Source organism: Pseudorasbora parva, chromosome 10 (genome assembly GCF_024679245.1).
Source record: "Pseudorasbora parva isolate DD20220531a chromosome 10, ASM2467924v1, whole genome shotgun sequence".
Classification (NCBI taxonomy): Eukaryota; Metazoa; Chordata; class Actinopteri; order Cypriniformes; family Gobionidae; genus Pseudorasbora; species Pseudorasbora parva.
In genome coordinates, this window is record NC_090181.1 from 10,443,448 (window position 1) to 10,457,222 (window position 13,775).

At 38.4% G+C, this 13,775-nt stretch overlaps 1 protein-coding gene across 5 annotated transcripts; it reads left to right on the top strand.

Annotated features, from left to right (window-relative positions):
• The first annotated feature begins 172 nt into the window (after positions 1 to 172).
• jade1 (jade family PHD finger 1) lies at positions 173 to 13,520 on the top strand. Of its 5 annotated transcripts, none has more exons than XM_067455133.1 (11): positions 173 to 313; positions 2,076 to 2,159; positions 3,794 to 3,864; positions 3,998 to 4,155; positions 4,276 to 4,460; positions 4,565 to 4,776; positions 6,693 to 6,860; positions 6,961 to 7,077; positions 8,376 to 8,909; positions 11,792 to 11,909; positions 12,008 to 13,520. In XM_067455133.1, exons 2-11 carry the CDS (start codon positions 2,108 to 2,110, stop codon positions 12,901 to 12,903), a joined length of 2,511 nt encoding a protein of 836 aa, XP_067311234.1. In that variant the 5' UTR covers positions 173 to 313; positions 2,076 to 2,107; the 3' UTR covers positions 12,904 to 13,520. The 5 variants fall into 5 exon arrangements, with proteins under 5 accessions (XP_067311234.1, XP_067311236.1, XP_067311235.1 ...); XM_067455135.1 differs by having other exon boundaries at positions 211 to 317; XM_067455134.1 differs by lacking the exon at positions 173 to 313 and adding an exon at positions 650 to 866 and having other exon boundaries at positions 1,988 to 2,159.
• Positions 13,521 to 13,775: the final 255 nt, after the last annotated feature.

Below are 13,775 nucleotides of genomic sequence, written 5' to 3' on the forward strand. Positions count from 1 at the left end.
TTTTATCCTGGGGTTTACAAAAATCCATGCCATTATCTCCAAACAAACCAGATTTAGTTATTATGAAACAGCTGAAATGGAAGTCATGATAATAATCTTGTGTGTGTGTGTGTGTGTGTGTGAGTGTGAGTGTGTGTGTGAGCGCGAGCGCGCGCCAGCTCCCCCTGAGGGTGCATGAGGAATACAGCAGTAGAAGCGCGCATACGTAACCTGCATGTGTTTGTGTGTGTGTGGGGTGGAGGAGAGGCGACTACTCAAACTCTGACCAAGCGCCATATAGAAACGGCAGCGCAGGAACAAGAAGACCTATTTTGTAGGTACACTACATTTTTAGTGCTGTTATTTAGTATATATGTTTTACAGGCAGGGACGTGCAAATGTTTTCCATAATTTCCGCGAGCTCTTCATGCAGATGGTCCGGTGCAAATGTAGCACGTCATTAAAATGGCGCCAAAAGATTAAGTTGAGATGCAGCAGACGATGCCCTAAATAAATATTTACATGCATTCTGCCTCCTTATTAATTTATATAAGTTAATGGTGTGGTTTGCGTTGATATTTGGTAGTTACTTGAATCGCGTAGCTGCTGGGCGTGCGCGCGCTTGCGCGCGTGTGTGTATGTGTCTCCGTCCAAGCGTCATATCGTAAGTTAGGCGCGCACGTCCTGGCCTGACTGCAGCTTATGTTATTTAGCCTAAAAGTTTTGGTATTGAACCAGCAAATGGTATTAAGCGCATGCCCATGTCTTGCAGTGTTAGTTTATAAACGAATTGTGATTCGGTTTCAGAGGGATGTTTGATATTTTTCCGCATGCAATGGTCTGGGTTGGTCCGAATTCATCTCTGCCGTGATGTTGGGAAAATAACGGTAGAAAACATTCAACTTTCCTTTTTTTGCGTTAGACGTGAAATCCGCCAAATGTATGTATTCGTATAGAACTTAATTTTCTGATCGAACGAATGTAACGTTAACGACACGTTTTTTGGTTGTTGATGCTATAGGATGGTGTTTAAATATACCAACGTGGAGCATAGGTTGTGTTTTATAGACTGTAAAATTACTATTATCTTTTTTTAAATTCCTATTATATTAAAATATTAATCGTTTTTTTCCCCCAATTTCCAGCTGGCATTAAAATGAACAGCTATGTGACGTCAAGGGGCGTGGTCTGTTAGCAGCGTCACACGGAGCGTTTGCACTGCGTGAACTCAACTGCTGTTTATATGGAGTGAAAGACGCTCTGCTATATGCAGGCAGAATTATCGGTTTATTTTTATATATATATTTTTGCCATCTGGTCATGCAGTTGAAATTACCTGATGGTTATGAGATTTTGAAGTCGTTTCTGTAGCTTGTTTATGATTTTGGTTAAATTCATAAAAACGCAAGTTTGTTCTATCTAAACCATGTTTAATGTTTTTATAAATTAGTTAGCGTTTCTTTACGTTACCTAGCTGCATAAATACATTAAAAAATAAAATAAACAATTCGATTGTTCATGTAGTTTTATGATTTTAATGAAAAGTAGGTCTGCTTTAACTGTGTTAAGTGGGTAAATACTCGGTCTGTGTCTAAAGCTGGAAAGTGCATGAATATTATAAGGATTGAATGATTTGACTCCTTCAGATGACATTCGAAAATGTACATTTATTTATTATAACGTTATTTTAAACTGATATCTACCAGAGCAGAATAACTTAAAATTCAGGTGAAGTGTTGAATTTCATCACGCCCTCGTTTTTCATTGGTCGGTTCAACAGATAGCCCCGCCCTCAGGCCCACAGTATTGGTTGAACCGATGTTATGTCCAGAGATGCGCAACCAAACAGCAACGGTTGCGCCACATTGTTTACACTTTTTGAAGGAATCAGCTTCGACTGTTTTACTTAAAAGTTGATTCTGTAATATTAAGCATTTTAACAGCCTTTCATCTGAATTAGGTTTAGGTATCATTTAACTCTGAATCTGCCTCTCTCTACTGGCTTCAGTCTGTCAAGTTGTGGCAGGTCGGGGGAAGCACACTCAGCAGGATCAGTTTTCAGGAATGTTCTGCTAATGTTTGATCAACCTCTGCAGATTTCTGCATCACTTAAAGGCCACGGCTGCTGATGATGAAGCGAAGCCGTGTCCCAAGCACCAGTGAGGACTCGGACAATGGAAGTAAGTAAACGGACGCACACTATTTGCCAGTACCAACTTGCCTAGAGAAACCCAAGGTACTTCTCATGTCTTATTTGTTCGTCTTAATTTCGTTTCCTCGCGTCTCATCCTTCAGATGCAAGTGAAGGATGCAAATAAAAGAAAATAAGAATGGAAGAAATGAAGAAAATCATTTTTGTGTATTAGAATATTCTTGATCACTCAAGTGTCTTTTCAAAGAATAATCAGCTCCACTCAATGCCATTATGTTTTTGAAAAATTTGCAATAATAGTGCTCTTTTGAAATATGTGCTGCAACTTAATTATTTTTTTAATGATTGTGACAAATGTGAAACGACTCTAAACAACATCTCTTCGCTGATGACGTGTGAAACGGACAAGAGACTGGACAATAGCAAACTCACTCACATTAGGAAACGACAACCAGTTGTTGATCAAAATCAAGTCTGTCACTACTACTTTTTTTAAAGTTCAATCCAGAATGTAATTTTCCTGATAATTTACTCGCCAAGATGTGCATGTCTTTTTTTTTCTTTAGTTGTAAAGAAATGAAGGTTTTTGAAGAAAAAATTCTAGGATTTTTCTGCATATAGTGGATTTCCACTAGCCTGGATGCCAGCTAAAATTAACCCTTCCCACAACATTTGAGTCTGGACTTGATATGTTGTGTGGAGCAACTATGCTCGAACCAGAGCTGTTCGGACCAATCACATTTTCAGTGCGGGCTTTATATGATGATTTACAGATAACTCAATGTAATCATCCACGTTACCGAATGCTTGGGTTGAATTTGTTCTAATCCTAAACAGAGAACTTGCTCGTATATTCAATCACCTTTACTATTTCTCTTAAAAATTATGATCGGTTGTAGGTCTATCCAATTGACAGATGCATTTTCTTTCCTGGTTCGTTTGAAACACCCCATAATCACAGCCCAATGAAGCAGTATCACAGTCATATTCTGACTAGAATCTGAGTATGACGAAGTCGGGCTAGATTTCAAAAGGTTGAAGGTCCAAATTGCAGTGTCAATGCAGCCTCAAAGGGCTCTACACAATCCCAGCCAAGAAAGAAGAGTCTTATCTGTTTCTTATCTAAGCCAAGAGTCTTATCTAGCTACACGATTGGTCATTTTCTAAAAAAGAATGTTGTAGACGTGCATCACAAAGCTAGTGCAAGATGAGCATTTGTGGTTAAAAAGTATATAAATAAATCTAAATAAAATAAGTTGTAAAAATCGTTTTACTAGCCGTTTTATTCTTTGGCTGCGATTGTGTAAAGTGTGAATCTGCACTTTGGACTTTCAACCTGTTGGTCCCCGAAGTCCAAAATATGGGAAAAAATACTGGAATGTTTCCTCAAAAATGTGCATTTCTTTTTTTTTTTTATGAGTAAATTATCAGGACATTTTAATTGTGAAGTGAACTAACCCTTCAAGCTGTTATAATAGAAGAGAAACAAAGATATTTTAACATTCAGCCCTTCATATAGCTCAAGCACAATCCATCTCCTTATGTAAAACTAACATTAACATTTGCTGCAATGAAACTGATCATCATTGCTGCTAATAAAATGAATAACCTCTCGCAGTATCTTGTCATACATTTAGTAGCATGTTTTTCTGTCTCTTTCAGGTATCTCCACGTCCTGGTCTCAGCACTCCAGCTCTAAACACAGGAAACAGAATGGAAAGAGACCCTCAGAGGTACACAGACTGTCTCACACTCAAAATGCTGCTTCAAATACAACCCTAACAGATAAAGATGATAAAGTTGTAGATATCTGTTGCTCCATCACAAACACAAATCTTTTCATGCCATCCCTTTATTCCCTCCCAGGTGTTCAGGACAGACTTGATCACCGCTATGAAGCTGCACGATTCTTACCAGCTGAATCCAGAGGATTATTATGAGCTGGCCGATCCCTGGCGTCAGGAGTGGGAGAAAGGGGTTCAAGTCCCTGTCAGTCCTGACTCCATACCGCAGTGTTCAATGCGGTATGAGATTATAATTTTTTCTTTTACCTGCCAAACTGTTGTAATTTAGTGGTTGCCATTAAATCTAAATCTATGAATTAAAAAGGAAATCTATTTGTGTTTTTCTTTCATTTACTACAGCACTGTAGCTGAGAAAAGCTCTGCTCCTCTATTCATCAGGCCGAAGAAGCTGATTCGCTCATCTGAGTCATCAGTGCTAGGCTACGTGGGTATTCAGACGTTAGCTGATGGCATGTGTCGTTATGACTTGAATGAGGAGGATGTAGCATGGCTGCAGATCGCTAATGAGGAGTTCAGCAAGATGGGTGAGCATATCCAGTCTAGAGTTTTCATTTTACCCATTATGCACTCAAATTTCTTCCACACCGTGGAAGCAAATGTCATGTCAGGGTAACTGATTTGCCTGTAGGCATGCAACTCCTGGATGAGCTGACAATGGAGCGGGTCATGGAGGAGTTTGAGCGTCGCTGCTATGACAACATGAGCCATGCCATGGAAACGGAGGAGGGGCTTGGCATAGAGTACGATGAGGACGTGGTGTGTGACGTCTGTCAGTCCCCTGACGGCGAAGACGGCAATGAAATGGTGTTCTGTGACAAGTGCAACATCTGTGTGCATCAGGTATGTGTTTGGGCACCTGAGTGTTTGAAAGCATGTGCAAGCACTAAGGCTGCCCCCTAATATTTGACTAAACATTAGTCGACTAGAAGAGGAAAGTTAGTCACAGGAAAAAAAACACTTCATAAAAAAAGTGCCTTGGTGAAATCACGTGTCCGTAAGGGACAGATCGATAACGTTGGGTTCTTGTTTTAAAGTCCCCCTGTAGTCAATAATTGTATTCCTTAAGACTCATCTTTGATCACCAAAATTAAATATTAAAAAAAAAAATCCTGTGAGAAAAATTCTTTATGCCTTAAAATAATTTGATTATAGTTCTACACCCTTGCTTCATTTAGTATGCACGTGGATTCATGAATATGCAAATGAGCCCCGCCTCCACTCGCCCTGCTCAGAGACCCACTTTTACTCAAGCTACCATAGTAAACGCTGCACAAAGGTTTTGCTTTTTACAACGTCGTCGGACACAATAGTAATTAATATGGTTAGCCTTTTGCTTGACTATCAAGCAGCTAATAATGTGTTGCTAATGTTACACAAACCATATTCCTGTTCACCACCTCAAAGTCAGACAGCTGCTTTGTAAAAAAATCAGCATCATTATAAATGCTTTGAACAAGTTATTCTGTCAGTGGAGAAAGGCATATAGTTCATGTTAACGTTGTAACATTCATCTTGTACACAATTCACCCACTTTATTGCTAAATGTAAATGATTTTTCATATCAACAAAAAATATACCACATGAGGCTCCTCTGCTTCTATTAAGACTCCCCTGCTTCAGAGAATCGTTAAAGATAATGCTGAAGCCTGCCCGCATGTTGGCGTGATTGGTTACAAGGTAGTTGTCAGAAACAACAGTGATTTCAAACCAGGTTTTTAAAAACTGTCTTTGTTCACTGGACTTTAAAGGGGAGAAAACACTCAGTAATGTTGACTTATGAAGCATATTAAAAAAGGCCACGTAGACACATTAAAATTAGAATCTTGATTTTCACATGAGGGGGTATTTAAATACATAGTAGACTATGTCGGGCAGAACATTCACCTATCATCCATAGACCTCAAATATGGCTTATCATTATGAAACATTTAAGTGGTAGAAACTTTACTTGCCTGCTCATGCTAACATTAACCTTGATGAATGTGTGCTGTTATTAGCCGTTAGCGGTTAAGTGTGGAAGGTAAGGTATAACGTGCTTACTGCATGATATCAAGGCGCTGGTACGGCCATTAACTTCTTTTTCTGATAACAGCAGAAACAACTTCAAATACCACACCATTCGTGGTCAGATTAGAGTAATACATCATTTGAAACTAAACTTTCATTGTGTAAAGTCATAATAACAACAAAAAGTTGTGCTTTTGTAAAATAAAGAAAACAGGCTGCACTTTCTGCCATCTCTGGAGCGTGTCACAAAAAGCAAAGAAACTCAGCGTATAGGCTACTTGCTTCAGTCACTAGCTTGAAATGTCTACTTTTAAATGAACCCGTTCCAATCGAAAACAAATACTCTCTGTAATCCGTATGAAAGGTGTATTTCTCTCTAAAGCTGCTTCCGCTACACTGCGGAGATGAGTCAGCATAGTCAACTTCATCTTTGCAGCTGACACTGACTCAGACATCACTAGTCTCCTTGCTATTTTTTTCAGACACATTCATAATCATTACTTTTGCTGGTGCTTTGTGGCAAGTTTTATGCATGTGCTTGAGCAAGGTTTAGATGTATATAAAAGGCTCTTTATGGTTATATTCTTATAATAATTATAATATTCTCTCCAGTATATATTTAAGTAATTAAATTAATATAAAGTTGTGATTAGACAACTAATGCCGTAAATTAGCGACTACTAGTCGACCAGAAAAATCTTAAATCGGGCTAGCACATATGAATTGCATAACAATGTACCTCCCCACAGGCGTGTTACGGTATACTGAAAGTTCCCGAGGGCAGCTGGCTGTGCCGTACCTGCGCACTGGGCATCTTTCCCAAATGCCATCTCTGTCCTAAAAAAGGTGGAGCAATGAAACCCACCCGGAGTGGCACCAAGTGGGTCCACGTCAGCTGTGCCCTCTGGATACCAGAAGTAAGCGTAATGCATGCACAAATCACGTAATTGTGTTAATGACTCGGAAGAGTAGAATGTGAGCTCAGATTGGACTTTGTTGTGTGCTCTTTACCTGCAGGTAAGCATTGGTAACCCTGAGAAGATGGAGCCCATCACTAATGTGTCTCAAATACCCAGCAACAGATGGGCTCTAATATGCTGTCTGTGTAAAGAGAAGACAGGAGCTTGTATTCAGGTACAGAGTGCTGATGTTTATCACTCTTAATGCTATTCATGCAGATATTCAGAACCTTCCACAGGGCCCAAAGTGCACCATCTCTCAATTTAAGTGTTGAAAAAATCAAATATGATTTGATAACCTAAATCATTTAAAGTTAATTAACAGATAAATTAACACTTTAAAATGTTGCTAAAACAAAATTAATAGTACTTTTGAAAAATGTTTTAAATGATGTATATTCACATGAGGTGAGGTTATATCAGAATCCTAAAACATGGAGTGAGTCGCCTGATGGGAGCCAAAATGTTAAGATCAAATGACCAGGGCTGCATTTCCCAAAATCATCGCAAGCTTAAGTTGATCGTAAAACAATTGTCACCAATGGTCTCTACGATCAACTTAGGCTTATGATGCTTTTGGGAAACAGCCAAGATAAATATTATTACTCAATTTATTTCAGTAACACACCAGTATTTTGGAGAACAAATGAATAATTGCTGACTGTCAAAAGGAGTGTTATTTTAGGAATTCTGTTCTATAAATAGTAAGTTTTTTTCCACTTTAGTAAAGTTATTTTGTTTATATATATATATATATATATATATATATGTGTATATATATATATATATATATATATATATAAGCTTTAATTTATTATATTTCATTTATAGCTTTAGTTATTTAAGTGCTTCACATTATTTCAGCATTTCTAATATTCGTGTCATTTTTTTACGTTTATCTGTCATCAGCTTTCACGTTACCAATTTTTTATACAAACTGTCCCCTTTTCTGAACTAAACTGCAGTGTAAAAACTCCCTTTATTTATATTCTTAAAATTAGAGAAATTTCTCCTTATTCTAAATTTTTTGGCTTAGGCTTAAGAGACATGAACAAGTTCTTTGATAAACATCTGTGACCTTTGATACGCGTCTAGTCTTCATGCTCTGTTGAGTATGGTTTCACTAATAATAAACGTACATTTGCATAAAGCAGGCATATTTGTCCATACCCATATTGATTAGTATTAAAAACTTAATTTAAACTTAATTTAAGATACTTTTACAACTGATAAAAATGTGCGATTAATCACGAGTTAAACGATTGACAGCCCTAGTTTTTACGAGATGTTGCATGCACGCCACTAGATTTAATTTACTTTGACTGCCATGTCGGCCAGCACGAAAATACTGAACGTTGCATAAAATTTTGTTTAAATTTAGATTTTTTTGTAATTCACATTTCTTCTGATCACTTCTTCCCCATCTTCTGTAGTTTAATTCTAACATCATCATCTCTTTTCAAATCCACCTAGTGTTCTGCCAAAAGTTGCCGTGTGGCGTTCCATGTGACCTGCGGTCTACATTGTGGGTTGAAGATGAACACGATCCTCACGGAGGCGGATGAAGTCAAGTTCAAATCCTTCTGCCCCAAGCACTCAGGCATGGACTGGAATGAGGAAGAGGGGGATGATGACAGGCCAGTGAAGGTCCAGACCAGTGAAGAACGAGGGAGAAATAGGGGAGCAGACATCTCATCCTCCTCACAGCCCAGGCTCACACAAAATCCTGAAGAGACCAGACTCAGTGAGCGTAAGCTTCGAGTCCAGCAGCTTGAGGATGAATTCTATCGCTTTGTTGCTGCTGATGAAGTTGCAGAACACCTGCAGTTACCACTGGAGTCGGTGGATTTCTTGTTTCAATACTGGAAGTTGAAAAGGAAGGTGAACTTCAACCAGCCGCTCATCATGCCGAAGAAAGAGGAAGAAGATAGCCTTGCCCGGCGGGAACAGGAAGTGCTTTTGCGGCGACTCCGCCTCTTCACGCATTTACGGCAGGATCTAGAGAGGGTATGTTTTTCAGAGCTACATTACCACCTCCAAAATGAACTTATGTATGAGGGAAGACCACAGCAGCCAATCACAGCTCAGGACAATCTCTGCCCTTCTTTGATTTCTAATAAACAGTCAGTGAGTTGCAGATAGTTCATTTAATCAAGGTTGAATTAAATTGGTTTTCCTGAATTTTCCCAAAATAATAATTTAAATTCTTTTTCTGATAGTAAGATAGCAGAAAGGAATGTGATGTAACTGAACTCCAGCCACAGGAATTGCTAAAAAATATATTCCAAAGTGCTTCACAAGGTAGATTTAGACAACAACAAAAAAGTTTTCGATAGATCTTGCCTTGATACAAATTAGGATATTAGGAAATTCTCATCATTTTTGTCCTTCCACTGTATACCGGTACTGAAAAAATACCGGTGTATATTTTATTTAAAACGGTACGATATCATGATTTTGCACATTTCGGTATATGCTGCTTTTCCGAAGTTCACCGCTAGATGGCAGCGCGCTACCCAAACTGAGCCGAAACAACCGGCAAATGTGACAACAACATTGATGAACAAAATGGATAAAGCAGTTGAATCTCACTCAAGATGCCCAAAACAAATTAATAAATAGAGGAGTAGAAGTGAAATTTGTAATTACTTTGCTTATAAAACTGATGAAGAACCAACAAATCTAGCCAAGAAGCATCTGTCTATTCTGACTTTAAGACTTCTTAAGAGATCGACAGGTCAGTGGATCATTCAAACCATCTCATTTAGACATTTATTGTCTTTACACTGATCAACGCACATACATAGCCTAACATAAGATCGAATATCACAATCTCCTGCTTTCGTTTCAACCAATGACATTTAGATCTCATAATATTTGCACGCGTACTATTGCACTATTTACATTCCCGTTAGACACAACCGACTGTGTTTATGTGAATACTCACTAAAGACGGACATTTTTACATAATTCTGTGTATTTGACTGTTTAAGGAAACTTAATTTGTCGTTGTATCTCCTGTAACTGTTATTACGAAATGCTATAAAATCGCTCATTTTCCACTTTATAAACTCAAAACTTGCATAATTGTACTCATTCGCGTGCAATATATCCACGCTTATATCAGACCGTGTGGTATCGATTTAATGTCATTACTTCGGTTTTATAGATTGTGGTACCATACCAAAGCCAAAATTGTGGTATCGAGCCATCCCTAATATTTTGTTGACATGTGCTTACATTATCTTAAACGTTTCCAACAATGTTTAAATCCAGAGAAATCAGCCATTTTAACCAGTGTTATTGACCCGTGTCCTTGCATCGCCTCTCAATGACATCAGAGTGCAACAAGTGTGAGCAAACCAGGGCCGACCCGTGGCATAGGCGGAATAGGCAAATGCTAGGGGCGCCACTCGTCCATAGGGGTGCCAAAATGAGGGATTTTTCCGGTTTTATTACTGCTACTTTTTATTAATATTAATTCGAAATATTACCAAAAAAAAATCCCCAGACCACCGCATCAATCTCCCCCTGCCCAGCGAGTGCTTTAGTGTGTCCGATATTGAACGCGCGATCAGTTTAACGTTGGGAATTTGTTGTCGCGTCGCCTCTCGCGCATCTAACAAAAAGGAATGCTTTCGCTTTTAATGTGCTTGTTAGCTCGCGCCAGTGAAAGTTGGAAAGTTGCCTAACTATTTATGACGGATAGCCAATGTGTCAAAAAGACCGAAGCCCTCTGATACAGGAATATAAAGGAATAAGGGGATAAAGACAGAGGTAAAGTGATGAAATGAATGAACAGTTTATCTAAATGCATTATCTAAATATGAATGTTTGCTAATTAATTCCAGTTATTTTTATCTTAAACTTTATGTAAGCAACTGTTCTGGGTGATCAGAATCTGTAAAAAAATCACGTCAATTGTTTATAAACATATATCATTTTTTTGAATAGCCTATAATGTTTTTACTCAGTTGTGCAATTGTAAGGGGATATATGGCATTTGTAAAATTTATTTTCTGAAATTAGTAATGATATTTATATACAGGTTTATATAAAATAGCTAAAAAATAAAATAAAATACACACTAAATATAAACATTTCTTAAAAAGTTTAATTCATGGTGAAAACATGAGCTTGCATAGTTTAGTGGAGGATATACACACATTTTTGTGTGTATGTATGTGTGTATATATATATATATATATATATATATATATATATATATATATATATATATATATATATATATATATATATATATATAATGTGTGTGTGTGTCCTTTATATTACATTGTGGGACACTATCTATCCCATAAGGATAGTAATAGCTGATAGTAGTCACTTTTCAACCGGCTCATTGAAAAGTGAGCCGGTCCCCACTTTTCAAAATGCTTATACATCATACAGGATACGTTTTTTCGAAAAAGTAAAAATTCAGAATGTTTCCTGTGATGGTTAGATAGTGAACCAGACGTGTGTGTTTGTGTGTGTATGTGTGTTTGTTTGTTTGTTTTTATTTTAAAAAATTATAAAAAAACAACCAACATATAAAAACCTTGATACAAGGGGCACCAAGTAAAATCTTGCCTAGGGCAGCAAATTGGTCAGGGCCGGCCCTGGAGCAAACACATAGTAATGTTATAAGTTTCAACGCAATCTGTAATATGGAAGCTCATCTTTACCCGCTTGACACGCGAGAACAAACCTCATTGGTTCTCACATGTCAGGAATGATAAGAGAGAATCTGAAAGTGTTTTGAAAATGAACAAAGAATTTGTAACTTGGTGCATAAATGACAATTTAAAATTTGGGATAGACTATCCTTTTAAAAGCTTTCAGTTATTTTGTTTTTATTTGTAGATTTCATATTTCATATATGTGTTCAGGTGCGTAATTTGACATACATGGTCAGCCGCCGGGAGAGGATTAAACGGACCTTGTGCCGAGTGCAGGAGCAGATCTTTCATCACCACGTCAGGTTGCTCGAGCAGGGACGCATTGCTGGTTAGTATGATGCTTACTGCTCTCAACTGAAAGAGTATTGTTTTGTTTGTTTTTTCTCCTTTTTAACTGTTGCTGCTTGCCTTTTCTTTCCTGGACAGGTATATCCTCTACTAGACGATTGGAGGAGGCCATGTTTTACTTTCGAACTGCACCACCCGTGCCTGCATCCCCCCAACCTCTAAAGGGTCACTGCGGGCAGAACAGTGCCCTGGGCTCCACTGAGAAGGGCAGCAACCCTAATAGAGTCTCAAAGCATATCGAAGCAGACAAACCTGCAAAGATGTCTAGCCTGGTCATGGACAATGTTCCCAGTTCTGTGGTCATTGACTCTGGTTCTGAAGCTTGTAAAATAAAAAAAAACGAGACTGCGGCAGCTACAGCGAAACGTTCAGAGGGCAGGCTGAGGGGTGGAGAATCTCATAGTAGAGATGAGGAGAGCGAGTGCCCCCTGGAGGACAGGAGGAGGAGCAAGCTTTGGGATCAGGTGTCCATCAAAGACAAACTGAGACAGTCGAAGCCTATTGAAGAGCTCGACAACTTGGACGAAAGATTGTTGCTTTCTCACAGCAGAACCACTTCTAGTTCTGTAGTCACTGCTCCGACCACGTATAACGGATCACAGAGGAAGACGAACGCGAGCCAACATCAGGGAAAATTAGTGCCAAATGGAACAACTAGGCGGCATCTGAAAAACTGGGGCAGTTTCAGAATCCCCAAACGGAGTGAGAGAACATCAGCAGGAAAAGATGGCCAGGACAGAAATGACGTGGTGGACCAAAATTCTTCCTTAAAAACGTTCAATACAAGTCCTGCCTCCTCCTCCCCTCAAATTAGGACCCGGCTGCGGACAGGAAGTGAGAACCGAAGCCACGTGGAAGAGTCGGATCTTGGCCAATCAGAGCAGGGCAAGAGGTGTCACGCCCAAAGACTTCGAAGCCCAATGACTAGACGTTACGGTTCAGACGTGATCCAACGCGGAGTACTTGCATCGTAGTGCCCAAAATTTTTATTTTTGTCCTCTTCATTTGCTTTTCAATGAAAGGTGATATTTATTTTTCTAATCTGTAATATTCTGCTGTTGCCGAAACTATTTTTTGTGTGTTAAAAACCAACACGGAGAGGTTTCAAAGACCAAATAATTGGCTGATCTTCTAAATAATAAATGAAACTTCAAATCAGGTAAAATTAACTGGCACAATTCATAGATGAGTCATGAGCACTTGTGAGGATGTTACCGGCGTGAAACTAAGCCAGTATGGCCCAACTGTCTTAAGTCCCATAGAATTACTGCACTTAACTGAGCACTTAACTGTTTAAAAAAACTGACCACAATAGTCCAACCAGTGTCCAAAATTTAGGAAAGACTTTGTAATTTATTTCTCAGTATTTAGTTAACTTAAAGGCCATCATGTTGTATGTGAGACGTGCCATACGTATGGCACCTTTTCCTTCTCAGGTAAAATCTGCTTATATTTGTACTTAATTTATAGTGTTATGTCTTTCTTTTCAAACAAACTTAGTGTGTAACAGGTCAATGCCTTATATGTACTCTCTTTGGTCTTGAAGTAATTTCTTTCCAGAAAAATACCAATAAAAAAAACAACTCTTTCAGTTACCCATATTCTTTAGCAATAGATGGACAGATCCACAATCAGTATGATGAAATTGACACGTATAATGTATGTCATTTGCAGCTCTGTTCAGGAAGGCTTTTAACAATCATTTACTTCCAGTATCCATTACTTTGAATTTACTTTTGCACTTGATATTAAACAATAACACAAGACACTATCATAGTTGTAATGAAGACACTTGTGTTGAAAGGACTGATCTTCTTGACATGGTTGCCTTGGAGCAGTACTCAAA

Bases quoted from the DNA above. Each gene is read 5' to 3' on its own strand.
- jade1 (XM_067455133.1), top strand. From the start codon at position 2,108: ATGATGAAGCGAAGCCGTGTCCCAAGCACCAGTGAGGACTCGGACAAT. The intron at 6,861-6,960 runs GTAAGCGTAATG...CTTTACCTGCAG, and splicing joins GTGCCCTCTGGATACCAGAA to GTAAGCATTGGTAACCCTGA. The intron at 8,910-11,791 runs GTATGTTTTTCA...ATATGTGTTCAG, and splicing joins TACGGCAGGATCTAGAGAGG to GTGCGTAATTTGACATACAT.